Source organism: Pelodiscus sinensis, chromosome 2 (genome assembly GCF_052426305.1).
Source record: "Pelodiscus sinensis isolate ZL-2025 chromosome 2, ASM5242630v1, whole genome shotgun sequence".
Taxonomy (NCBI): domain Eukaryota; kingdom Metazoa; phylum Chordata; order Testudines; family Trionychidae; genus Pelodiscus; species Pelodiscus sinensis.
Window position 1 is genome coordinate 103,088,254 of NC_143053.1, and position 26,680 is coordinate 103,114,933.

Consider the following 26,680-nt stretch of genomic DNA (forward strand, 5'->3'; position numbering starts at 1 on the left):
GGGGAGAAGTGAGGGCACACCTGCATGCTACCTTGGGTCATGATCCAAGGAACCTCTAGTGGTAGCCTCCTTCTGCCTTTTTCTGCCTTTCCCTTCTTCCTGCTTTCAAAAGGCCACTTCCTCCCTCGTAGCCCCTAGTATGTTCTCTGCCCTTGTCTTGGAACCTTGGTCTAGAAGTCCCCTAACTGCCTGGCACTGCATTCTCCATGGGGTGGATGGTTCCCTCCCTTATTGGGACCCAGCTCCTTCTTCCTGGGCTCCCTTGAGTGAACTGACTTCCCCTGCCATGCAGCTCTTTTTATATAGTGCTTGCTCATCTCTGTTTGCTGTCCCTCAGTCCTGTTCCCTATTGTCTGCCTATGATGCTGCTGCTGCCTCTACTTTTTAGTTGCATCTCATTACTCCAAGTTATACTTGCTCTCTTCTAGATATTTATATCCTTCAAATATTTATGAACTGTTACCATATGCCCATTAGTCACAACACAGTCAAGCTATACATAAGCAATATTTTGAATCTTTCCTAGTAAATGAATCCCTGTAGACTACTCATCTCTGACATCGCTCCAGTTTGTTAACAGTGTTATGGTAATTTGGTTGTTCACAACAGAACACAATGTTCTAGATGCAGTTGCCTGACAACCACAGAGAGAAAGATTATCACAGCACTCTTTGGAGACATCACACCTTTGCATATGCAGCTCCAAATTGCACTGAACTCTTTTCCCTGCAATGCCACATTGCAAACTCAAGTCTAATTTGCTGAAGCAGGAAGGGAAGGAGACAGAAAGTCTGCAAGGCTGTGAGGTGAAGAAGGGAATTAGAAGCGCACTGTGGTTTTTGAGAAACAAGAGATCTGGAAGTCTGTGTGTGAGCTGGGAGACATGGTCTCTATACAGGGAGGGAGTGCTGAGGATTGGGTCTAGATTGTATGAATAAGAAGGTGCCTCCTTTGCTGAACTTTTGAGCAAGTTTAGATCAGCTTGATTTGTCTGAAGTTCTAGTCACAACAAATAATGCTAACTTTGCTTACCATTGTATCAGTGTATTCTTCCAGCTTTGCTTCAGGAATCATCTTTCCATGCTGCAGAAAGAGATCTCTCAGGAAGTCCTATTGAACGAAAAGAATCAAAACAATAGGCTTTACCCTTTGGAGTTTAAGGAATAATATTAAAAATGAAGTCCCAATTCAGCAAGTTACTTAAATGCCTAATTCTGAGTACATGAGTAATTCCATTGGCTTCTATTTAATTTAAATTTATTTGATCTTTTACAATTTTTCAGTTGAGATGTGATGTCAAAATACACTTTAAAATTTAAAACATTCAGATTCTTCCATAATAAACATTATGAACCATGAATTAGAGGATCCATGTATGAGATTACAGTGGATTTTTTTGGTAAGTGATATTTATTACTCCCCCAAACACTTAACTTTCTAAATAATCTTAAACCATTATGGCCCAACACAAAAAAGTACACAGGGCCAGACTTGTGGAGGTATTTAATCACCTAAATCGATACTTAAGCATATGGTGAAGTCCCATAAACTTCAACATGTGCTTAACTTTAAGCACATGCGCTCTGCTTATGCACAGTGTGCCCAGCCATTTGACAGCAGAAGACAGGCGAAGAGCTGGTAGCCTGCTGTTGAAGTCAGTCAGCAGCATGCCTCAAGGATATGCAACATAGTCTGAAGTTGACTACACTGACATTGCATTTGAAACCTCTGGAGAGCATGAAATGAGGTCAAAGCCATCAATAGCATATGGTCCTGCTACGCTGATAGCAACGTAAGTTTCTTGCAAACAGATTACATTGGTATTATGATGAGTGGCTAAGGCACTAATGACTCTGTGTTTGGTTGCTGACAGACCCTCGACATGAAGCTGAAGAATTCGAAGCACCAGTCCAAAAGATGGTGATACAGTCATTAGGTTCACAGTCAGATGGTCTGTGACCAAGACTCATCACTGAATCTGCTGCTCAAGTGCTTTGTAGACCACAGATAGATTTGTGAACTGGTGATAAGTGAAGCATTTTGGTCAAGCGCTTTCCTGAATTGGACCTGCGCCCAAAAAGGAAACAAACATTGAGCCAAATCCTGCCCCCATGTTTGCAGGCACAGAAAATCGCTTGTTAATAGGCACAAAAATAATTAATTAGTTAACATGAAATTGCTGTGGCTCTGCTCTGCAGGGGTTGCAGAGGGGAGGCTGGACTAAACTGTGCACAACTGAGGAGGAGTGCTCTGGTGGTTTTCTTCAAAATAGTCCAGAGATGGGCTGGGGGTGGACAAGGGATATGAGCCAAGGATGGGAGGCATAGAAGTGATCCCACAAATAAGAGGTTCTACTGGCAAGTTCCTCAGACCACAATGCAAAAGAACCACAGATCTAGTAGCTAAAATCACAGCCAATGTATTGGCCAATTGATTGCTACAGAGGAGTTTTTAAATACCATTTATCAAGCTCACATAAAGGCAGTGGAATCACTAAAGTCAATGATTTCAGTGGTTTATTGATAACCCAGTGATAGGATTAAAATAACTTACTTTGAGCTCACCAGCTGAAATAAATCCACTGCTATCAGCATCATATTTGCGCCAAATCTGGTAGGGGAAAAATTAGTAAGACCACATGAATATTGCATTTAATTGTCAAAGAAGTTGATTATCTTATACAGCTCTAGATCAGGTCTCACTAAGTTCCACAATTTGCATGTAGCTATATTATTGAGTACTAAATTCCAAGTAAAATACAAAGTAAAATAATCCACATCCTGTGTTTTTTACTCTTATTTTGATGTTGACAGGAGAATTGTATATAGCACACTACAGGAAAAAGGAATCTGCAATCACCTATGTATTAAAATCTCTTTTTATAAAGGAAAAATATAATTAGACTGAGAACCAGATCAAAATTGTTACCTATTAATCCATGAAGCCAACATCTGCCTGAGTAAATGATTAATTAGTTCAGTGGTGGACAGCCTACGATGCATCAGGGTTCTATGTGTGGCCCTCAAGACATTTTGTTTGTCCATGCGCAGGGTTGCCAGATTCTACTTGTTTCCATCTACATAGATTTTTTTTCCCTACCAGTCTTACTAAACTGACACACATATAAAAAAGGACACATGAAGTGATGTGCTTGCTGATTATGCACAACACTGACTGTGAGAACTATGGGCTCCCTCATCATCCAATCAAAGCGCTGCTATGGTTCGGTTGGTACACCTCAAAAAGTTCTACATGCGCAAGCGCAGTTACCAAAATTAACCTATCCCGGGAGATTCTCTCAGTTATAACAATCTTGCAGCCCACTGAGATGAAATGGGGCCACTCATGGGGCCCATTCACTAGCCTAGGCTGCTTATTACTGAATCAGATGCATCATAACCATTGTGTCCACGAACATCTAACTTACAAGTTCATCAGGATTATATATAGTTTGGAAATGAAGTCTTTGAACTAGAGGAATATATTTTAAAATAAAGATTTTTTTTAATAACGGCTTTTAAAAATCTCTCCCTCAATGTTTATGATGCTGCCTGTTGGCTTGTTCATCCAGGTGCAATATTGTGCTTTTCCTCTGTTATAACATCCTGCAGTGTGAAAAAAACCCACACACATTACACAGGTGATTTTAATGGGCAAGTAATTTTAATGAGCAAGTCTTTTGTTATAATCGTCATCATAATAAAGGGTAAGCAAGCAGATTTTGTCTGGAATGGGCAGTTTTTGTGAGTGTTGCAAGGCTGATATGGAGTTTCTGCAGCAGCTAGAAATGCCAAGAACATGAGACCAAATTCTCCTCCCACCACCAATTTGTAAAGCTGTTCAAAAGCTGGTAGATCAGGCCATTTGATTTCTCCAAATGTAGGGGAACTCCTTTGGGGGCGGGTCTAGAGTTGTCATAATGGGTCTCACTGTGCTTCTTCTTGTCCCCCATGTGCAGGGCATGGCAAGGAAAAGGAAACATTCCCATAGCATCCCTTTATCCAATGCTCACTGACTGACAGAAATCACATTGGCTGTCCACAGCCCCACCCCAGGGCCACTTAGCAAATCTCTCACTCCATTCTAAATTGGGCCTGGGAACTAGATTTGCACCTCCAGAATCAGGGAAAAGTGCTAGTGCCAAGGTGGCTTAAAACCCTCTATGCCAAACCCTACTGATCTTTGCCCAGTGCAAATTATAGAACCAAAGAGCTGGCCCCAGTTCTCTAACAGGCTAATCTGTTCAGTGGATTGCTACAGAAACCTTTCATCTCTGGTGAAAATGGACACGTAGCTTTAAGAACATCTGCAAAGTGCAAGCATGTACTATATATTTCCCCTGGTTTTGTCCAGCCTATCTATGATATATCTGCCTTTTGAGTATTCCTACCAGAATGTTCACACCTTCAACAGCTGAAAAAATGGCAGCCTTCAAAAATATCACTGTCTTCCTTACCTGTACAAATTCCACAGACATCCAATATACTAATCTACTTTACATAAAAGTCTGCTTTCAGAATAATTGACAGCAATGTACAAGGGTGAAGGCAAAAACACGCACCCGCATAAACTCCACACTGTTGTCCAAGGGAGTTTCCCGTCGGAAAAGCAGCAGAAAGTTCTCATCCTCTGGCAATATCATATATGCAAGCTAAAAGAGGCAGGAAAAGATCATAGCAAATTTACAGGACTAGTGACTCTATGCAGAAAATATAAGCTGAACGTGTTGTTTCTATGTAAATTACATGTTGAGTGAGCAGTTTGACATTTACACACAACTTGGCTTATCTTTGTGTCGCCACTCCCTCCCCCTTAAATGTCCCAATTATCCATGACCAAACTGTAATTTCATCTCCTTTCAGAAAAGGGATATTTTGGGAGTATACCTCGTGTATTTGTAAACGTCCATCTGCAGTGATATCATAGGCAGACATGAATCGCTCTTTCACCCGCTGAAGCTTTTCCTCGGTTATAGCATCCTGCAGTATTAAAAAAACCCACACACATCACACAGGTACAATGTCACTTAGGGCACTAGAATGTCACAGCTGTCCCACATGAATGATACATCATTTAGAATTCTTAGAACAGTGCTTTAATTGGTCAATACACAGTTACAACATCTGTCTATATGTTTTTGAAATGTGCCCCTATCTGTCCATCTGTGAGTCTGTTTGTTCAAGAATGCCTCCTAAATTATAAGAGTTACGGCCACCAAATTTGTTAAACAGCTTCCTCTGATCCTAACTTAAAGCAAGGTCAGGGTTTGGTAGTACCAGGAGAACAGGAAATGACTGGAGTCTGATTGTTTTCCAATACATGGAAAGGGGGTGGGGCTGATCAGAGGGACAGATATACTACAGCGTGGCCACAGGGACAGTGGGTATGGGGGCCAGCTACACTGCAGTGATCACATGTGGGTGCCTGGTGGATGCACCAGCAAGATAGTAGCCAGCTGGGGCCAGGGCTCACCATCTTGCTGGCCATTGGACTGTGTAAGTGCTCTCCCCCCATCACCAAACCTCTCTACCCCAGCCCTTAGCCACAGCAGCCTGTTCTGTTCTGCTGCCCATCTCCCAGCTGGGTTGCTTCACTTGCTGCTGCTGCAGTGAAGTGGAGCAACCCGGCTGACAGATAAGTGGTGGAGCAAGCTGCTGGGTTGCTCTGCTTCCCATGACCATGATAAAGCTGCTGTCCTGTGCCAGACCCTTCAGCAACCCCTCAGGTTCTGTCTCTCATGGTAGGCAGCTTGGGGCAAGACGTGCAATGGGGTGGGAGGGATGGGGCAGGAGCAGGGATGGAGTGGGATGGCTGGGGCAGAGCCAGGGCAGGAAGAGCCTGTGATGAGGTTGGGATGGCTAGGGATGGCTCCCTAGGGATGACCCTGTCTCTGTTAGGAGGAATAGTAGCTCAGTAGTCATCCTGATCATTTAAAAAATGTATGGGTAATATTTAAGGGGTTAGAGACCTATGCTGGAAATTACATGCTCAAAGACTTGGAGTTAAGGCAGACAACTGAGAAGTAACATGACTTCAGCAGGTTCCTTTTAAACCGCAAGTAGCCGACAGTTATCTTTGTCTGGTCGTGTGTGTATTGGACATTGTATGTCTTACAATGCAGTCCTATTTACACATTGAGACCAAAACCTGTCAAAAGATTGCACAATTTACGGGGGGCAATAAACAGCAGGAGGGGTTCCTGTTTACCAAGATAGACAATGGATGGTGGGGTGTATTTGGGAATGCAAAGGTACAGTCTAGATTTTTCAGGTAGGAAAAAAGCTGACAGTGTGGCTTGTCTCGTGATGAAGGGATCACTGCCTGTGGCTGAGAAGCATTTGTAATACTTTATTACCCACGAGGCTCTTGTTAATTAAGCCTCGGATCTAGAATGTATGGTATGATTTTATTTTATATGTAGCCATATGTTTCAGTACTTCTACTTGCTGTCACTCAGATCTCTCTACTTGGTTGAATAAACACACTCGTTTTCACTGTAAACTTACCTAAGTGCTGTGTGTGTGAAGGGAATGGTGGTGTGAGGTGTAACTGGTTAGATGGGTTACACTGTTCCTTTGGGAGCAGTGAATCTGTTAATACTTTGTGGCTGTGTCTAGACTGCATCCCTTTTCCGTAAAAGGGATGCAAACTAGACACATCGCAATTGCAAATGAAGCGGGGATTTAAATCCCCCCCGCTTCATTTGCATAAACATGGCTGCTGGAAAAAAGCGCCAGTCTAGACGGAGATCTTTCGGAAAATAAAGCCTTTTCCGAAAGATCCCTTATTCCTTTTTTTAAGAGGAATAAGGGATCTTTCGGAAAAGGCTTTATTTTCCGAAAGATCCCCGTCTAGACTAGCACTTTTTTCTGGCAAAGCTCCGAGCCGGAAAAAAGCAGAGGCATGTTTATGCAAATGAAGCGGGGGGGATTTAAATCCCCACTTCATTTGCAATTGCGATGTGTCTAATTTGCATCCCTTTTACGGAAAAGGGATGCAGTCTAGACACAGCCTGTGTGTCCTGTGAACTGGGCCTGGATGCTTTAAGGAGGCCAGTGTGCCTATAGCCAACCTCTCGGCTACGTCTACACTGCACCTCTTTTGCGCAAAAGCCTATGCAAATGAAGCATAGATTAGCATATTGCCGTACTTCATTTGCATAATTAATTAAGGGCCATTTTCCTCATTTTTTCAGGAAGAACGGCTCTTGTGCAAGACGGGGGTTTTGCACAAAAAGGAGCTGTCTACATAGCTCCTTTTTGCGCAAAAGCCTCTTGCGCAAAAATGGCCCTTATGCAACGAAGCATGCAAATTATGCAAATGAAGTGTGACAATATGCTAATCTGCACTTCATTTGCATAGGCTTTTGTGCAAAGGAGGTGCAGTGTAGACATAGCCCTAGAGTCAGAATGAGGCACTCAGAGGCTTAGAGGGGAGTGCTTGTGTAGCCCTTGGCCAGAGGAGGTGACTGTCAGCAGGAACAGACAAGTCTTCCTCATGTGAAGGGCAGATGGTAGCAAAGTGCCTCACAATCTTGGGTACGCTTGAGAAAGTGTCACAGTACAATGGTACCAATTTGCAGCTGATGTAAAATACTATTACTGGATAGAATCTTTCCCCTTAGAATCGCTGCAACAACAGTTACTGTAACAGAGTAGCACCAGGATTTCCTAGGTGAGAGACTGGAACCATGATTAGATTATGGGCTTGCCAACACTTGAAGTGCTACAGGGCACAGCTGCACTGCTAAAGTAGACACTGCTATAGACACCATGTAGACACTACGTATGCTGACAGGAGGGGCTCTCCCATCAGTGTAGGTAATCCACCTCTTACACAGGCAGTAGCTAGGTTGACTGAAGAATTCTTCTGTTGACCTAGTGCTGTCTTTATCTGGGATAGCTGTGTCGACCTAACTTTTTAGTGCAGATGAGGCCATATACTGGGACTCAAGTATCTACTATCTACTCATACTTCCTTCAATATGCTCATCTATCTTTGTACTGGATCACATTCTGACATCTTCCCCAAATGTGATGCTACATTTTTATGATATAAAAATTAGCTAGTGAGCATTACTACTTTTAAAACTTAAGACCAAATCCACAAATGGATTTCATTGAATGTTGGGAGCATAAATACATTTGAAGTTTTGATCCTAACTGACTTCTATGGGACTATTCATGTGCTTAAAATTGCACATCTGGCTAAATGCTTTGCTGGATCAGGTCTTTCTTTTCCCTCTTTGTTCCCTACACATCCTGCTGTTTTTCAAATGCCCTTCATCCATCAGTAGTAAAGCAATCTATTCATTGTGACATAAAATATGACATATTTTGATTTCTCTTTATCTGACTTCACATCCAAAAAGATCTCAACGTCCAACAAGGAGAAACTTGTTAATCAAGTAAATGTCTTCTGTTTATAAATGTCAAGTCCAATTAATAAACAGGGAATAGCTCTACTGAAAAGAACACAATAGCACTTCTGATCTAGTTGTATACATCAATTAACTACATGTGAGTGAGTGTGTAGGATGAATGGATAGACAGATGGACAGAAAAACGGGGCACTTCTGAACAAACACCATATTGCTTTCTTTCACCTAAACATTATAACTTTCTCTTGTGGTATTTCAATTGGTTTCAAGAGCAGAACACTTCCCAGGTGTTAGGCAAGCATACCAGTTGCTATTTTCAATAGGCTGGCAAACTACTCTGAAATTATCCTCCTCCATGCCCAGTAGGATAAGTTATATTTGAAACGATAATCATCACTGATATTTGAAAAAATGTCCTGTGGAATTCAAATTAGCATTTTGTTATAAAAGCTTATTGTTCAACTATGTGTCAGCTTCATTGAATTTTAGCTGTGTAAGAGCATTGATAATGAGAATAAAAATAGGGTTGCTTTTTTTTTTACAATTAGCTATCATATAGGACAAGTTGCTTAAAGATGTGACATTTGGAATATATGCAAACCATAGCACCATTAGCTTTCAGTCCAGATGTTCTTCAGTATGACAGATGTTTCAAAGCTTCCCTCCCTGTCTATGCAGCACCATTCTCTTTCTTTTAATGTAAAAGGTAGCAGGAGTATGTTACTATCACTATGCAGGCAATTTTACTTCCAGAGAGCAAAGGAAGAGTAAAAATTGCACAATCTGGGTTTTCTGAGACATATGCTAGAAGTAAAGTATTTATATATATCAAATTGTACAACATTAACTTCAATCTCCAGTATTTAGCTCTGTTACCTAAATTTGGAATGATATGATCTGTTCCATTATTGACACAGGGCAGTCTTTCACCTCCACATAGGGGAATAAGAAAGCACCTTATTTGGCTGCCCTGGGGCTGTTACTCTCTCCACTCTGCAGGCAGATGGGGACTAAGGGCAGCCATGGCTCCGTAGCCCAACATGGCAGTGATTGCAGCTGAGCTGCTGCAAAGGCCAAGTAAAAGTTGCTCCATGAAAGGACCTGAGACAGCTCATTTCCCACGTGAAGGAAGGGGAAAGCAGGGATCAAATGTTGAATCTAGAAAGCTTAAACAAGTTAGAACCTACTGTGGATGCTAGGTTTTGTTTTCACATCACTGCTGTAATATTGTTACAGTGAGGTAGTAAGTCTGGAAAGATGATAGTATTAATATCACAGTAACAAATATTGCTGATAGTTAAAAGTTTAGAAGTCTTGTGCATTTGGGAGGGCCTTACTCCAGAAACAGCAGGGAAAAATTGTTACTCATCAATCAGAATGTAAAATACTTATAGAGGTCTGGGTCTTAAGGCAGCTTTGGGTTTTATAATGGAAAATATTCAAACAAAATTACATGCATACTGTAGTTAATATTAGTAAGAGTGCTTAACATACTTACAGATTCTTATATCTTCAAAGAACAGTACAAACATCAATCACTATCACTTAATTGTATTCATTTAATTGGTTTTCAATAATTGCTATGGTGTCCGCACACAAGATTCAAACGTCTCTAAAAAGTGTCTTGCAAATGCACAGTTAATTTACACTGTGCAAATATGACTGAAGATGCATGTTTTACAGCCAGAGGAAACTGCTGTAGCTTGAAAGGTAACTACTTACTCATATTAGTGCTCCCCTCTTCCCTTTCCCCCAAATTTTGTGTAACTGGAGATTGTTCATAGTATAAGGAGAAGAGTGTGTAAGAGAGTACTCCAAACTGATAAACAACAACTACACAGAAACAGAGATACCACACTGATCATAGCCAGATGTGACAATAACAGAGAATGTGGAAATGGCAGAAGTATTAAATGACTTTTATGTCTCAGTTTTCACCAAAAAGTGTAGTAGCAATTAGACATCTAATTTAATGAAAGCCAGTGAAAATGAAGTAGGCCCAGAGACCAAAACAGGTAAAGAGCAAATTAAAGATTATGTAGATAAGTTTGATGTCTTCGAATCACCAGGGCCTGATGAAATAGATCCTAAAATACTCAAGGAACTAGCTGAGGAGACAGCTGAGCCGTTAGCAATTATTTGTGAAAAGTCATGGATGGACTGGAAAAGAGCAAATATAGTTCCAATCTATAAAAAGAGGATTAAGGACAACTCAGGGAATTATAGACCAGTCATCTTAACTTCAACACCTGAAAAGATAATAGACCAAAATCAAGCAATTTGCAGAGACCTGGAAAATTATAAGGTGATAAGTATCAATCAGATGGATTTATCAAAAACAAATCACATCAAACCAACCTGATAGCTTTCTTTGACAGGGTAACAAGCCTTGTGGATGCAGGGAGGGAGGGCGGGGAGAGAGGTGAGTTGAAAGGGAAGTGGTAGATATGGTATATCTTGAGTTTAGTAAGGTTTTTGATACTGTCTCACATGGCCATCTCATAAACAAACTAGGGCAATGCAACGTAGATGGAGTTATTATAAGACGGGTGCATAACTGGATGTGTAACCATTCCCAGAGAGTAGTTATCAGTGGTTCATAGTCAAGCTGGAAGGGCATCTTGAATGGAGTAGGGATGAGTCTGGTTCTGGCCTGTTCAATATCCTCACCAATGATTTAGATAATGGCATAGAGAGAACACTTATAAAGTTCACAACTAATACCACGCTGAGAGGGGTTGCAAGTGCTTTGGAGGATAAGATTAGAATTAAAAATGTTCTAGACAAACTAAAGAAATGGTCTGAAGTAAACAGGGTGACATTCAATAAGGATAAATGCAAAGCATTCCACTTAGGAAGGATCAGTTATACACACACACAAAATGGGAAATAACTGCCTAGGAAAGAACATGGTCATAGTGAATAATAAGCTAAATATGAGAAAACAGTGCAACACTGTTGCCAAAAAAAAAAAAAAAAAAATCTGGGGTACATTAGGAGTGTTGTAAGCAAGACACAAGAAGTAATTATTATGCTCCATTCTGAGCTAATTAGGCCTCAACTGAGTACTGTGTTCAGTTCTGGGTACCACATTTCAGGAAAGATGTAGATTAACTGGAGAAAGTCAAGAGAAAGGAAAAAATTATTAAAGGTCTAAAAAACTTGAAAAAACTGGATTTGTTTAGCCTGGAGAAGAGAAAACCGAGGTTAGGGAAGGGACATGAAAATAGTTTTCAAATGCATAAAGTATCGTTAAAAAGAGGAGGGAGAAAAATTGTTCACAATAGTTTATGAGGCTAGGATAAGAAGCAGTGGTCTTAAATTGCAGGAAGTTTAGTTTGGACATTAGGAAAAATTTCCTGTCAGGGTAGTCAAGCACTTAGATAAATTGCCTGGGGAGGTTGTGAAGGGGTCATTTTGCTATCTGTGATTGAAGATTTTTAAGAGCCAGCTGGACAAACATCTGTCAGGGATGGTCTTCTAGATAATACTTAGTTCTGTCTTGAGTACAGGGGACTGGACTAGATGACCTTTCAGGATCCTTTTCAGGCCTATGATTTTATGTAAAGTGGAGTTGTTAAAGCAACCCATCCCTACAGGAAAGTGTTGTGAGGGATTTAAAAAAAAATTATTAACTAGCTATTCAACAAAGTTGGTTCATACAGAAAAGGCAAAGCCAATGAAGCTCTAGTTTCATATGACTAAAGGCTACATTAAATTTGTTTCTGAGCCACCAATTACAATGGGTAGTAAGTGCTATAATGACAATACAGGTCTGATCTACGGTAGAAATAGCTTAATAGGATCCTCTGACTATTATCTTTATAAACTGGTGGGATGATTTGGTAGAAAATAAACAGCTGTAGTCAATAGTCTCTCTCATGGGGTTGTGGTACCATTATTGCATAGTCACCTTGCAGAGCAAAAGCACTTCCATTCTAACAATCTTCCCCCCACTATAGCTTCTAATAATCTTCCAAAGTGTTAATCCTTTGGGCGGAACATTTCAGGCTCTCTCTGACTGGGAATGTCTACACTTGCACCCTCTTTCGAGAGAGGGATACAAATGCAGCTCAGCAAAATTGCAAATGAAGCATGGATTTAAATTTCCTGCACTTCATTTGCATATTTGCGTTATGGCGCTATTTTGACATAGCGCTATTTCGAAATAACAAATGCTGTGTAGATGCGGTTATTTTGAAAGAAAACCCTTCTTCTGAAATAACCCTTATTCCTCCTACAATGAGGTTTACCAGTTATTTCGGAAGAAGGGTTTTCTTTTGAAATAACCGCGTCTACACAACGTTTGCTATTTCAAAAGAGCGATATTTCGAAAGAGCACCATAACGCAAATGAAATGCAGGAAATTCAAATCCGTGTTTCATTTGCAATTTCGCTCAGCTGCATTTGCATTCCTCTCTTGAAAGAGGGTGCAAATGTAGACATGCCCTCTGCCAATAACTTTATTGTTGGAAAGTCCTGAGAAAAAATGGTTCGGTGCTTTCCCTGAGCATTCTCTGCTGGCAGGTCTCCAATAGCAAGCTCAAGCTGCACTCCCCTGTGGGTGGATTTAATTGCTAACACTGCCTACCTTCTCCAGGAGGGCATGTGTGGAAATCTTAGGGGGACAGTAGCCTTCACTGGCCAGGGTGAGGGGGAGTGTGTGCAATTTGCCTATTCAATGCTGCCTCTAGAATGCAGAAACATTTTTGGAGCTACAAAATTTTAGCAGTCAAAACACAGCATCAGTATAATTAAGGGAATTTTTCTTCCATAGAAAGGGGCAAACAGGCTCTGATAAAATAAGAACTACTACAAACTTTGCTCAAAGTTAGCCACAATCTCTGTAAACCTATGTAAGGAGGAATCAAAGATGATACCAAGTTTGCAAGCTTAAGAGTCTAGGGTAGTACCACAGTTATCAGTGAGGAAGAAAAGAGGAGAGTCAGATTGCTACTGTCAAATGAATAAAAATGTCAAATGAATAAAAAACAATGCCTGTCTTCAGTTTTCATTCTAGAGAAAAATCCTTCTTCCGGACTTGGTTCAGTCACCGTTATAATCAAATACAGTAAGGTCAACTTCCTTATTCAAAGAATATCTGTATTTGATTATAACGGTGACTGAACCAAGTCTGGAAGAAGGATTTTTACCCCTTAGCTATTATCATGTGAACAATAAAACTTCAAAGACACTGGCTTATGTCCCAATCCACCAGGGTGCTGAGTAGCTCTTGAGAGTGGTTGAGCATTCTCAACAGCCAACGAAGCTTATAGTAATTGAAGGCACACCACTTTTCCAGATCAAGTCTGTAACATGTATGTTATTAGCAAACAAACAATTACATAATTTTGCCATGAAAACAGACAGCTGTAAAAAAATATGACACATGGCATTTCTCATAAATCACTTGATTTAAGAACAATGCTTTACAAGAACATTTCTTATTAAGGATAATACTCCACAAAGCTTTGCATGGAAAAACTACTGTAATTCAACCCACCCTAGTAAGTGTATTTGTCCCTCTTCACAACTGATCCTGTCCTTCAATTCTATGAAATATCCTTTTAAGATATTTCACCTCACAAATGTAATCAACATATTAATACCTCTCATTATGATGGAAAGGGCAGGTTCACCTTTTTATCCCCCCAGAATTAAATTTCTTAAGGATGGTTGTCCACAACCTCCTGAAAACCTGACAGTGACCTCTCTCCTTTTATCATATTTTTCCCCTCTTTTGGGTGACCTTGCCCCAACATTCATTCTCTCTCTCTCGGCTTGCTAAGAAAGCTGTGCTGCTGGTAGCGATTTATTTTAATGAAAACACAGTGATGAATCATTTGTTTTGGAAAAAAATAAAATGTGCAGAGAATCACAGGGACTTTAGAACTTGATGTAAGGGTAGGTCTAATTTAAGATATGCCAACCTTGAGAGTATCACTTTAACCAAGAACAGGTCATGTCATCAACAATTACCATTTTCCTCTATGAGGAAATGAAAAATAGGACTTTCCCCTGCAGTTAAGTACATACATCAAACGTAGGGAGACAAGTCTAAAGCACTGAAGGATGCTTGTTTGCAAATTATTTTTTTCTTTTTAAATTCCCAACTTCCCTTGTGCATTGATACAAAAGACAGGTAGTTCTGTCCATAGCTAACTGGGAGGGTACATCTAGACTATAAGCCTCTTTCAAAAGAGGCTTTTGCAAAAGAATCTTTCGAAAAAACCTCTTTCGAAAGAGAGCATCTAGACTGCAACCACTTCTTTCGAAAAAGCGAGCCGCTTTTTTGAAAGAGAGCACCGAGGCAGCCTGGATGCTCTCTTTCAAAAAAGCCCTGTTTGCATTCAAGACCACCTTTTTTCAAAAGAACACTTTTGAAAAAAGGCATTCTTTCTCATAAAATGAGGTTTACCGCGATCAAAAAAACTGCCTCATTCTTTCGATTTAATTTCAAAAGAACGCAGTGGCAGTCTAGATGCAGGGGAAGTTTTTTCGAAAAAAGGCCACTTTTTCAAAAAAACCCTGTAGTCTAGACACACCCCTGTAGTCTAGACACCACTCTGTCTGCCAGAGTGGAACAACAAGTGGAGTAATTCAGATCACACTTAGGAGATGAACTTTTAACAGGCTCCAGGAGTGCAAAGCCCTGTGTCTAAATGTTGCCAGATGCAGGATTGAGATCTTAGTCAATACAACTCTCACAGAAATCAGTGAGAATGGAAATCATGTAGGAGCCTGATGCTAAGTGCCTTCTATACAGAATAACTATAATATCCTCCTAAAAAAAGTAAGCCTTCTACTTGCACCCACAAATTTTGGGCACAAATATATGATAGCCCTCCACAAATCTTATGCATATATATGACCAACTGTATCTACAGTTGACTGTGGGTGGAAAACTAACCAATAGGCATTTCCACTAAAAAAAAAAGTTGTTATCATCATGTTGGAAATCAGGACCTATATTCATATGACAGAAATGGCAATTTCCAGGAGCATTGTGGACAAAGCCTGTTGAAGTAAGTTTAAGTATTTTAGGAGTTCACAATATTAAAAATTAAAATGTTCATGTACTATTGTGGAGCTGCATGGAACTTGTTTAGGCGGCTGACATGACTAACGTAAACCCAGGGGAAGTGTTATGAGTTTCAAAGAACTACTGGAAATGATGTGAACTTTTAAAATTAAGTGGGTTTCCCAGGAAATCTCAAGGGGGAGGTACATACAAATATTATCCCCTCCCCCTCTTTAAGTTATGTAAGAGCTCAGCCTTTTGAAATTCTGTCTTGAGGAGGGGACTTTTTGTCTGCTGATTACCTGTTACATGAGGATGAGGTCAGAGGCCCAAATGGTACCAGTGACTCTAGATTCATGGGTGCACTTATTCTGAGCTAATGCTATTATGAACCTAAGCCTGCAGAAAAAAACCTTAGATGAGGCTGGAAGATGGGGAAGATGATCTCTGGTAGGTTTATTAGTGTGGGTGTAAGTTCTCTTATTGCTCTAATATGTTTACCTTAAGAATAAACATGCTTGCTTAGGAAAACAGAAAGCTTATGAACTAATACCCTAATAAATGTATTAGCCTTTAAAGTGCCACTAGACTCCTTGTTGTGTGGTATCACTCAACTGTGGGCAATTATGGTTTTTAGAGTCTGTGAGGAGAAAAGCAAAGCAGGCCTGTTTAGGCAGTTTGACTTGCTGGGGTGCTTATGGTGCAGGTAGGGAACTGTGCAGCCAGAGAATAACACCGGTTAGAAGGGAGTGAGATGCATATTTCTGCCCAAGAGAGAGGACTACTGATATGTCAAAAGTCTGAGTCATTGGCCTATGGAGGGGGAATAAAGATGCATTGACCTTGCACTGTGCTAATATATCTTTTAGCATTAGAACAAGCATATTTTTATGTTAGTCTTAGTTCCTTACATATGACATTTTTAAAATATAATGTATTCAGAAAATTAAATTACCAGAAAGAAAGGAAAAGAGCTTTAAAACTAGAACGTTTTAAAGTTATTTGGGATGTAACTTACTCTGCATGTACTGGGCCAAATTCTCTTCTTGAGTAGCTCCGGGAGAGCTGTGCAGTGGACTTGGTCCTTTATTTAGTTTAATATTTTCTATAGCCTCCATTACTGTATGGTCTTAGATTTACACTCGTTCCTGTTCCTTTTCTTCTTTGGCTACCAAATACCAGTCACATGTGGGAAATATTTTTTCTGCAGAAGTCTATCTGTCAAGCAAGGATCTTCCAACTTTTAGCTTGGGTGGTTAGGTTTTTGACAAGCTCACTGAATTGGCTGATAGGACTCTAGTTTGGATGGCTTTGAGGTTAGTGCATATTTTGGACCATAAGCCTTCATTCATATGACTTACTATACTGAATGTCTGAACACCTGAAGGGCTCTATTTAACACAACAAACTGTGGGAGGAAGTGCACAATTACAGCAAGGCTATGGATGCTAAGAGCAGGAATAATGCCTTTGGGGCTTTATGGGGAGTATGCTCTATGTACAACAGGGTTAGCATAAGCATGGCTCCTTCCAGTCAGACTAGTGCACTGAGGAGATAATATGACTATCCCCTCGCCTGCTTCATTAGGCTTAGGCTTCTGGGCTATGGAGCAGGAGATGGAGTGCTCCAGAAGTGCAGTCATTCATATCATAGCTGAGTGCACTAGTGTGAGTGTGTTTTGATACAGTGCATATAATTCCTTCCCCCCTTCCTCTAGTGCATTCCATCACTGGGCAGGCAGCAGCATCATGACTAAGCTCCAGCAGGATCCTTAAACTAAGTGTTCCCTCACCTGTGCCGCATACAGGGCCCATTCCAGTAGGAGTACATGCAAATCCATCCCAATGGATGGGGGAAGGAAAAGGCAACCTCCCTTCTAGAACAGTGATCGGTCATTCACCCAGGCTATGGGAGACTCAGGTTCAGAACAGGGATTTAAATGTGTGTTTCCCACTTCTTAGGCGAGTGCCCTAACCACTGGACTGTGGTTCCTTTCACTTCTCTTGCTGGCCAAGGGCATGTTTAAAAGTCTCAGAGGGATAGCCATGTTGTCTGTAACTTAAGAAAACAAGCTTAAAAAATGAGTGGTCCTGTAGCATTTTAGAGACTAACAAAAAAAAAATATAGATAGTATCATGAGCTTTCCTTGGCACAACCCACTTCTTCAGATGACAAATATTTGTTGGCTTAAGATAAGCCTGGGTAGGTCAGGCACCACTCTGCTCAACCCATTGTACACTACAAAAGTATGTTGAGCAAAGTTGCATCAGCACACAGCCACTGCAGCTATTCCATGGCCTGTGTGTGTGCATGCGTACATTTTGCTGCTTCGTATCAGCAGTGTTTGTCCTCATCAATAGTACTTATATCAATTGTATGGCGAAGGTGCAGCACCGTGGAATGGTTCCTGAAAGGCAGTAGCAGTAGATGTAAGCCACACACCCATTTACATCAGCTGTGACTTCACACCACTTGGGTGGGGGGGGTCCTACTAAATCGGCAGAAAGAAACACATCAGTGGGAGGCAGATTTAATGAAGACCCTTCCACCGGTAGGCTGCTGCAAGGCAGCTTACATTGACCTCATTCTGAAGCATGACTATGCCTGAGTATGATGGCCTTTTGTGGATCCCATTCTTTGACAGCTAACTCTTCCACATTGGGCACCTAGGCACCTGACTCAGGGGCTGTGGATTTCATTGGGTGGCAAAGTGGCAATTTACTAAGACTTCTGCACATGTATTAGAGACACGAGATGGGTGAGATAATATCTGTTATTGACCCAACTTCTATTGGTGAGAGACACAAGCTTTTAAGCTTACACAGAGCTCTTCTTCATGTCGGGGTAACTAACTCTAACTGTCACTGCTAAATACAAGGGTTTGGAGAGATTGTTTAGCATAAATAGATAACACATATTTCAAGGGATCATTCAAGGTGAAGTGCCTGTTAACTTACATCTACTTGCAAATCAAAGGAGTGATGGTAGAACTGTGACACCAAACAGCTTTTCATAGTTAGATAAAGAAAGGGAGGTTGTTTGTCCCATTATACAGTTAGAAGCCCTTTGTAAAATTAAGATCTTCCTTTGTTTCAAAACACTCCAAAAGTTCAAAGATATTTAGAATCTAAATATTTCCACTCATGACACATTCCGAATCCTCTTTCTTGCCCAGTGCTTGTAATTCACAAATCTGATTCTCTAGTGGCTTGTAGACTCTGTCTTTAATTGTTTCCCCAGCTGCTCTGATGCTCTTGCATTTAGTGTCAGATGAAGATGTAGCAGAGTAACTAAGAAAAATAACAGAGCTGCAGACTACAGTGGTCATTAGGGGAAAATAATAGCTTAGAGAGTGGAAGTTGAAAAAAATATAATTATGAAACTGTTCACTATTCAAGCAGAGACAACTTCCAGAGCTGATAATGTTATTTATCACTTGGATAGCACTTTAGAAATAGTAACTAATTAATCCTTGTAATGCGTCTGCAAGGTATGTCATTAAATGTTATTGTTTCTTTGCAGCAGAGGGTAGAAGAGGCATAGAGGTTAAGTGCCCATAAAAGGAATCAGTGTTAAAACTGGAATTAAAATGCAGAGATCCTAGTTCTCAGTCCTGTGCTGCTATCAGCAGGCCATGGGGCCTCAGCTCTTTGCAATGTGAGAAGGGGTTTGTCCACATATCAGTAGAAAGTATGTATAGAACAGGTGATGTGTGCTGAAAGAAAAATGGTGGGTAAATATAATGTTATATGATAATACAAAAATAAGTCATTTATATATAGTTCTGCGATGCTTGTGATTAAGACTCATGCTTTTTTGTCATGTGTGTTTTTAGGCCTTGTCTACATTACATAGAAGATCACTGCTACCGTGATCGATTTTCTGAAGTTCAATTTAGCGAGTCTAGTTAAGACTCGCTAAATTGAACTCAGAGGGTGCTCCCGCCAGCATCTGGCACTCCTGCTCTTGTCAGCCTTGGTTTAAGGTAAGATGACTCCAGCTATGTATTTTATCTTAAGCCAAGCTGCTGGATCTAGTATAGACCTGGCCATAATAAAAGTCATGGATGGATCATATGCAGTAAACAAAAATTTTAAGCCTGTGACCTGCCCATGACTTGTAATATAAACCCTTGATTAAATCTTGGGTGCCTGGGGGAAGAGGTGCACAGCCAAGAGGTGCTATGGGTGCTTTGTGGGAGTACCTTGGGGTGCCATTAGTGCTCTTGGGGTGGTGAGTGTGTATCCTGGGACCCCAACTGGTGCTGGGGGACGGGGAATGACAAGCTGCATGCAGCCTGGGACCTCCACTGCTGCTGGAGAGAGGAGGCTGGCAGGGGTGACAACTCCCTATCTGGTTCCATGAAGCTCTCTGGAAATGGCAACATGTCCATTGGCTCCGAGGTGGAGTTATACCCAGGGAGCTCCATGCATTGCCTGCACCCTGACCACTAGTTTTGCAGCTCCCATTTTCTACTCAGGCAGCCCGCAGGGCCAGTCACACTGGCCACTGCAGATGTCACAGAGATCCTGGAAAGTCACAGAATCTGTGACTTCTGTGACCTCTGTGACAGACTCACAGCCTGACTCATGATGTTTAAGAGACAAATACAAAAAAGTCTTTACCCTAAAGAGCTTCCAATCAAAGCACAAAATTCTACTCTCAGCCTTACTCAACTTCAGTATTTCTCAGTAGCCACAATGGGCAATCCACCCATGCAGGGGAAGCAGAATATGGGGGTTGAATATTGCCCTACAGAGTTGAGATAATTTTGCCCTTAGTTAAACAATGAGAATTGAGAATAGACCATAGACTACAAGGCCAGAAGGGTCTACTGTGATCATACATAGGAGGTCAGAATATAACATAGACCATAGATCTTCCCAAAACTGATTTCTGGAGCTGATCTTTTAATTAAACATCCAATGGTGGTTTAAAAATGGTCAGATATGGAGAATCCACTGTGACCTTGAATACATTGTTCCAAATTATTCTCACCACTAAAAATGCATGCCTGATTCCAGTCTGAATTTGTCTAACTTCCAATTCCACCCACTGGATTGTGTTATACTGTTCTCTGATACATCAAAAAGCCCATTACAAGCAGTCCCCGACTTACGCGGATCCGACTTACGTCGGCAAAAAGAACGGGGCTTTCTCGCCCCAGAGCTCGCAGGCAGCGGGACCGCCCAGAGCGCAGCGGTCCCGCCACCTCGACCTCCGGGGCGAGAAAAGCTGCTCCGGGTGCCCTTGGTCTGCTGGGGACCGTCTCCAGCAGACCAGGGACACCTGGAGCAAAGCCGGGGAGGTGGAGGGGTCCCGTGCCTCTGAGGCTTTGCACTGGCAAAGCCTCAGAGGTGCGGCACCCCGCCGCCGCTGCCGCTTTGCTCCCGGTGCCTCTGGTCTGCTGGAGACGGTCCCCAGCAGACCAGAGGCACCGGAAGCAAAGCCGCAGCAGCGGCGGGTCCCACGCCGCTGAGGCACGGGACCCCTCCGCCTCCCTGGCTTTGCTCCGGGTGTCCCTGGTCTGCTGGGGACCGTCTCCAGCAGACCAGGGACATGGGGAGCAAAGCGGCAGCGGCGGCAGGGTCCCGCTCCTCTGAGGCTTTGCCAGAGCAAAGCCTCAGAGGCACGGTACCCTGCCGCCGCTGCGGCTTTGCTCCCCGTGTCCCTGGTCTGCTGGGGGGGGGGGGGGGCGTAGCTAGTGCGCCCCCCCCCCAGCAGACCAGGCTTTTTTTGTGGACCCTGGGGTAGAGCAGCTGGGGTGCTGCCGGGTTGGTCCTGCAGGGACCTACCTGGCAGCCCAGCTGTTCTGTCCCAGGCTGGAGATTCAGCTGCTGTTGAAACTGATCAGTGGCTGATTCCAGGAAGCTGGGGGCAGAGCAATTCTGCCTCCAGCTTCCTGTAGTCAGCCCCTGGTCAGTTTCAGCAGCAGCGGCTAAATCTGGAGCCAGTTCCGACTTACATACAAATTCAACTTAGGAACAAACCTATAGCCCCTATCTTGTACATAACCCGGGGACTGCCTGTATTAAATATTTGCTCTCCAGGTAGGTACTTAATCAAGTCACGCCTTACACTTCTCTTTGTCTCACTCAATCGATTGAGCTCCTTGAGTCTATCAGCATAAGGCATATTTTCTAATCCTCTAATCATTCTTATGACTCTTTTCTGAACCTTCTCTAATTTATTAACATCCATCTTGAATTGTGGTTACTAGGGGAAGGTCTGCAAGGCAACACATGATCATATTGTCTAAAGCCACATACTGGCACCCCTACTGTTAAGTAACATCTCCTTTGCAAAGGAGTGTGGCATATTCTGTTCCTTACATTTAATTTGGAGTTTTTGTTTATTTGAATTTTTTTTCTTATAATATCAACAGTAGATATAGAAAATGAGAGATGCAGAAAAGAAAATCAGGCTGATTTAAATTAAATCATTTGAACATATAACTTTTGGTAAAGATGAGAGTTGTCATTATGTCCCCTATTTAACAAAGGGAAAAATATATTCTATTCTTAACCCAGTACATACTAGTTTCTGTGCTCTACTGTTTTGGTATGTAATACCCTATTTCAAACCATGAAACTGACTACACGTAGACTTGTGTGTGTGATACACAATCATGGGAACATACAACTTGCTGTACTGTAGCAGTCTCATATCCCATGTAGTCCAGCACTCTGACTCCTACAGTGACCAGCACTTCTGAAGACAGTGCAAGAAATCCCAGAGTAGGCAAACATTGGATAATGTGCACTACACAGTTCTTCCAATATTTGAAGGTTGGCTTAAACTCCAAAGCTTGAAACCTCATATCTCTTCTAATACTTTATTTAGCCTTGTTATAAATCTAGATATTTTTATCTAAATAAAAATGTTGATCCCTTTCTGAATGTTGCTCTTGACAACATCCAATGGCAGGAATGGAAAATAATTTTTAATGGGGGGCCCCTCCAAGATTTTGGCCAGTGGTCAAGGGCCACACTTCTGTGGAGGGGGTGTGCAATCTGGGATGGAGGTTGGGTGCAGAAGGGAACCTGAGATAGGGGACTGGGATGCAGGAGAAGATGAGGGTGAGGGATCTGAGAGGGAGTTTGGGCGAAGGAGAAGGCTGTGATCTGGGGCAGAGGCTTGGGGTGCATGGTTCAGTAGGGGGTGTGGGTGCAGGAAAGGATTTTGTCCTAGGGGAGGGGCTCTAGGAGACGGTTCAAGGTCTGGGAGGAAGTTGTGACCTAGGAGAAGGGGGTGCAGAGGTGGGTGGTAGTCTGGGTCAGGTAGTTGGTGGGGAGAAGGGGTTGGGTGCCAGAGGTAGGCTCTGGCTGGGAGGCACTTTCCTGTAGAAATCTGGGGCAGATTTTCTGCTGCAGGCTGCTCACTGCTCCATGTGGCTCCACTCTGGGCATGAGGAGGAGAGGGAAGGGGGACAGGGAGGGAGGGAGAAGTCTTCCCACACTGCCCCTGCTCCCAGAAAAAATTCTCAGCTCCTGTTGGCAGGAAACTGAGAGATTGACCAATAGGAGCTGAGATATTTTGCTGGGGGGCAGGAACAGCATGAGAAATCTCCCTCCTCCCTACCTAGCCATCCAGAGCGAAGAGCAGCTGTCTTCTTAAAGCGTGAGCTGTTCTCTGTCTAAGGATTCTGGCAAGGTAGCTGTGGACTGGATCTGGTGGCTTGGATCCAGCCCACAGGCAGCCTCTTGCCCACTCCTGTCCTATAGCAATGGTTTCTAGTCAAAAGCTACCTCGTGTGAAATAACACTTTTTATTAGTTTTGAATATGCCACCTTTCAGTTTCACTGAATGCCCTTTGTTCTTGTGTTACAAAACAGACAGAATGGAAGCCTTCATTTTCTTTTAAAAATAATAATCACAATCTTTTCAATCTCTCTTCATTTGATTTTAATATTCAGAATCATTCTCATTCCTCATCTCTGAAACGTTTCTACCTTTATACAATTTCTATGTAAATTCTAAATAGACTATACATGCCATCAATATTTCACAATAAAACTAGAGTATTGTTTTTGCAAATGAAACAAAAGTTCTGTTTTGTTTAGAATGATTACAAATTGGAGTATATAAGATCCATACTTAATTTTGCCGGTTGTAGTCAGAAATTTGTTCAGATTTAACTAGCCTGTTTATCTTATCTGTTTTTATTTAATGCAGTAGCTTCATATTTATTTGCTTTGTGTCAATTTCTTCTATTCTAAGAGATGTTGGCTCTTTTTGTTGGATTTAACCCTGTAGTGAAAAGATTTTTTAATGTAATCTTTTTGCAAATTCTAGGACAGACTTATTTAGTAACGGTAGTTTTCTCCAGTCTGTAGTGACATTCAAAGGCAAAGTGTGAACTGAAGAAAAGGGAGAAAGGGAGATTTTATCATAAAACTTTTTCTACATTTTGATTTGTGGAATCAGATGGGAAGTATAAGATGAAAAGCACTGATAAATAGTATGAAACAGAGCTACAAAAACTCAAGCCAAAGATACACAAGTATTGATCTTATGAGCAATATGTTTGAGTCATATGTTTATCCTTTAGCCACTTTAAAGAATGAAGGCATAACTCTTCAGATGCACTGGTTAAAATTAATACAAGAAGAGTTCTATGGCAGTTTTATTTCCAAAGTCAATGATCATATTAGCAAATCAAGCATAATCACTGGCTACTTTTCCCTCCAAGACTAAATTCTGTATGAAAGCATTTTAGTTCCATTTTTATTAATCTAAATCAATTTTCTTCCAAGCTTTCAAAGAGGAGATTTAGTTTTTGCCAGAATAACAACCTTGGAGTGAGTAACAGATGTTGGACTGAAAATAAACAGCTCTAATAGAGGTAGAGTTATTGCACCTGTTTAAACCCCACCTTGTTGCTAGGAGAAAATAAAACCTTTTATCTTTGGTCTCACTATGGAAAATAGTAGTCACAGAGCAAAAGATATAAAAGCTTTTAAAATGTGGTTGTGCTTATCGTCACATGCATGTAATTTGGTAAGTACTTACAGATGTGCCCAGTTTCTTCAGCAGATGATGAAAAAAATTATCAAGCTCCTTCCCTTCTATGTAACCATTGTCTAAACACAATTAAAACATACATTATTGATCAGACATCATTATTGCTCTAGCTCAAAGCACAATTTACATACTATAGAAATATTTTTATGTTTATAGAAACCGTGCAATGTTCTATTTATTTTTAAATAAGTCTATCCACCCTTCCTCTCTGATGGTACATAGCCTAATTCAAATTCTTAGCATTTAAATATTTTTAATTTTCCTTTACTATATTTTAAAGATTTTAGCCAAAAGGAAAAAAGCAGCAGCAGCAGTACTATAGTAGACAAATATTTTTGTGCTCTAAGAGCATTCTCTGCAAAGTAAATATATTATTAAAGTTTTTTTGCCTGGTGTATATAAGTTTATTCCCATGAAACTCTGAGAATAAGACAAGAAGCAATGGTCTTAAATTATAGCAAGGGAGGTTTAGGTTGGACATGAGGAAAAACTTCCTGACAGGGTGGTTAAGTTTTGGAATAAATTGCTTAGGGAAGTTGTGGCATCTTCATCATTAGAGATTTTTAAGAATAGGTTACACCAATACCTGTCAGAGATAGTCTAGATAATACTTAGTCCTTCCATGAGGATAATACTTAATCCTGCCATTTTATCCAGTCCTGCAAGTGACTATGATTTTATGAAGTTTGGGATGTCTTGGAAGGTTCATCCAGTTACTTAGGGCGGGTAGATGCTCAGCAAGCACTTGGTTTTAGAAATAGCATCATGGTTGCGGGCCGAGAGAAGATTTGCCTGGTCCCTAGCGGCACGATGTGAATGCTATCGCCCTGCCTGCGGGCTAGAGGGGCGCAAGGCAACACCTGCCGCGGCTGGCAAACTCAGAAAAAGTACAGGGGTGAGTGGAAGCCCCAGGCAAGCGTGAGCTAGACTCGGGCCCCGCACCACAGAGGCAGCGGGCAGACCCCCCTGGGGATTCCCGCGGACACAGGTAGCGAAGGGCACTGCCCAGCCAGAGGGGGAAGCCCGGCCGCGCTCCCAGCCCCGGGACCCGCCCCGCGCCAGCAAACCTCCCGCACCGTCGGCGTCGAAGCGCTGCCAGATGTGCAGGAAGCCGGCGGCGTCCAGCTGCTCCAGGGGGCTGCTGTCCATGGTGCTGCCGCGGGAGAGAACGCGCCCGACGCCAGGCAGCGGCTGAAGCGCTCTGCCCGCTCCGCCCGGCGAGGGGCGGGAGGCTTTCCCCAGAGCAGCCCGCGGGGAGGCTCGTGCGCACGGCCCCTCCCTGCGCAAGGGAGCCGGGCAGGGGCCGGGCCACCTCAGGGGAGGGAGCAGCTGCCGCCTCCGCCCTCGCTTCTGCGGTTTCTTCCCCAAGGGGGAGGGAGGGGGAGAGAGGGGATCTGCCCCTCCCCCCGAGCCATTGCCCCTCTCCTCCGACGCCTACTGGGGGCCCTGTAGCCGCTGGGCCAGCCACTGCTCACCCCAAGGGTGCAGCAGGCACCCAGCTTGTGGCGTCTGGCATGGAAGGTGGGGGGGGGGGAGGGGAGGGAGAGGGTGAGTGCGCCACTGTAAAACAGCTGGCCACAGCTGACCCCAGTTAGGAATCAGCCCCCAAACCCATGGTGGCGGAGAGCTGCGGGGATGCAAAGAGAGGACACCCCAAACTGCATCCCTACGGAACCCTGCTCTACTTGAGGCAGTATGGAAGGACAACTTGGGTGATAAGGATAGTTTTTAGCATCTCTCACTGTGGCTTTTCTTTGGTGGACTTTGGACCAGGCACTTAAAGGCCAAGGTAGTCCTGTCTACCAGGGCCGGTGTGGTCTGACTGACAACTGCATAGCAGTCTGCTGTAATTACACACACTTAGCACAATGCTGTTAAAGTCTTTGTGTATTTGTTTTGCAGTGTCAATGCTTGATTTCCCAGTCCTCTGGCAGATATTTTTGCAAGACCGAATAAAATATAAAAATGTGCACAATAGAATCAAACACATGTAGACCTAGAAGTTCAGGTACACCTAGAAAACAGGGAGGAACCAATTTAAAACAAGACAGGCCTCAGTGTCTGAACAAGATATGTGCATGATGTTTGGGAATGGTTATATTTTGCATGAAAAATGTGAGTTTTAATTGAAAGAAAAATGTCCTACAAAACAAAAAAAGTTCTCTAGAAACCAAATGATAAAAAGCTCCAGAGTATTTACTAGGATTCTCCTATGCTTCCTCTATGCTGAAGCAGAGGAAGAATTGCACTGCCAT

The 26,680-nt window shown here is 42.2% G+C and overlaps 1 protein-coding gene across 1 annotated transcript in view; it reads right to left on the bottom strand.

Annotated features, from left to right (window-relative positions):
• Positions 1 to 25,732, bottom strand: part of SCGN (secretagogin, EF-hand calcium binding protein) — a 48,525-nt gene extending 22,793 nt beyond the window's left edge. Inside the window, exons 1-6 of the mRNA XM_075919799.2 lie at positions 25,502 to 25,732; positions 24,414 to 24,484; positions 4,887 to 4,979; positions 4,562 to 4,651; positions 2,554 to 2,610; positions 1,033 to 1,110 (exon numbers count right to left, since the gene is read on the bottom strand). Coding sequence (XP_075775914.1) covers positions 1,033 to 1,110; positions 2,554 to 2,610; positions 4,562 to 4,651; positions 4,887 to 4,979; positions 24,414 to 24,484; positions 25,502 to 25,574 — 462 coding nt within the window. The 5' untranslated portion in view covers positions 25,575 to 25,732. The remainder of the gene's footprint in view (positions 1 to 1,032; positions 1,111 to 2,553; positions 2,611 to 4,561; positions 4,652 to 4,886; positions 4,980 to 24,413; positions 24,485 to 25,501) is intronic.
• Between the last annotated feature and the right edge of the window lie 948 nt (positions 25,733 to 26,680).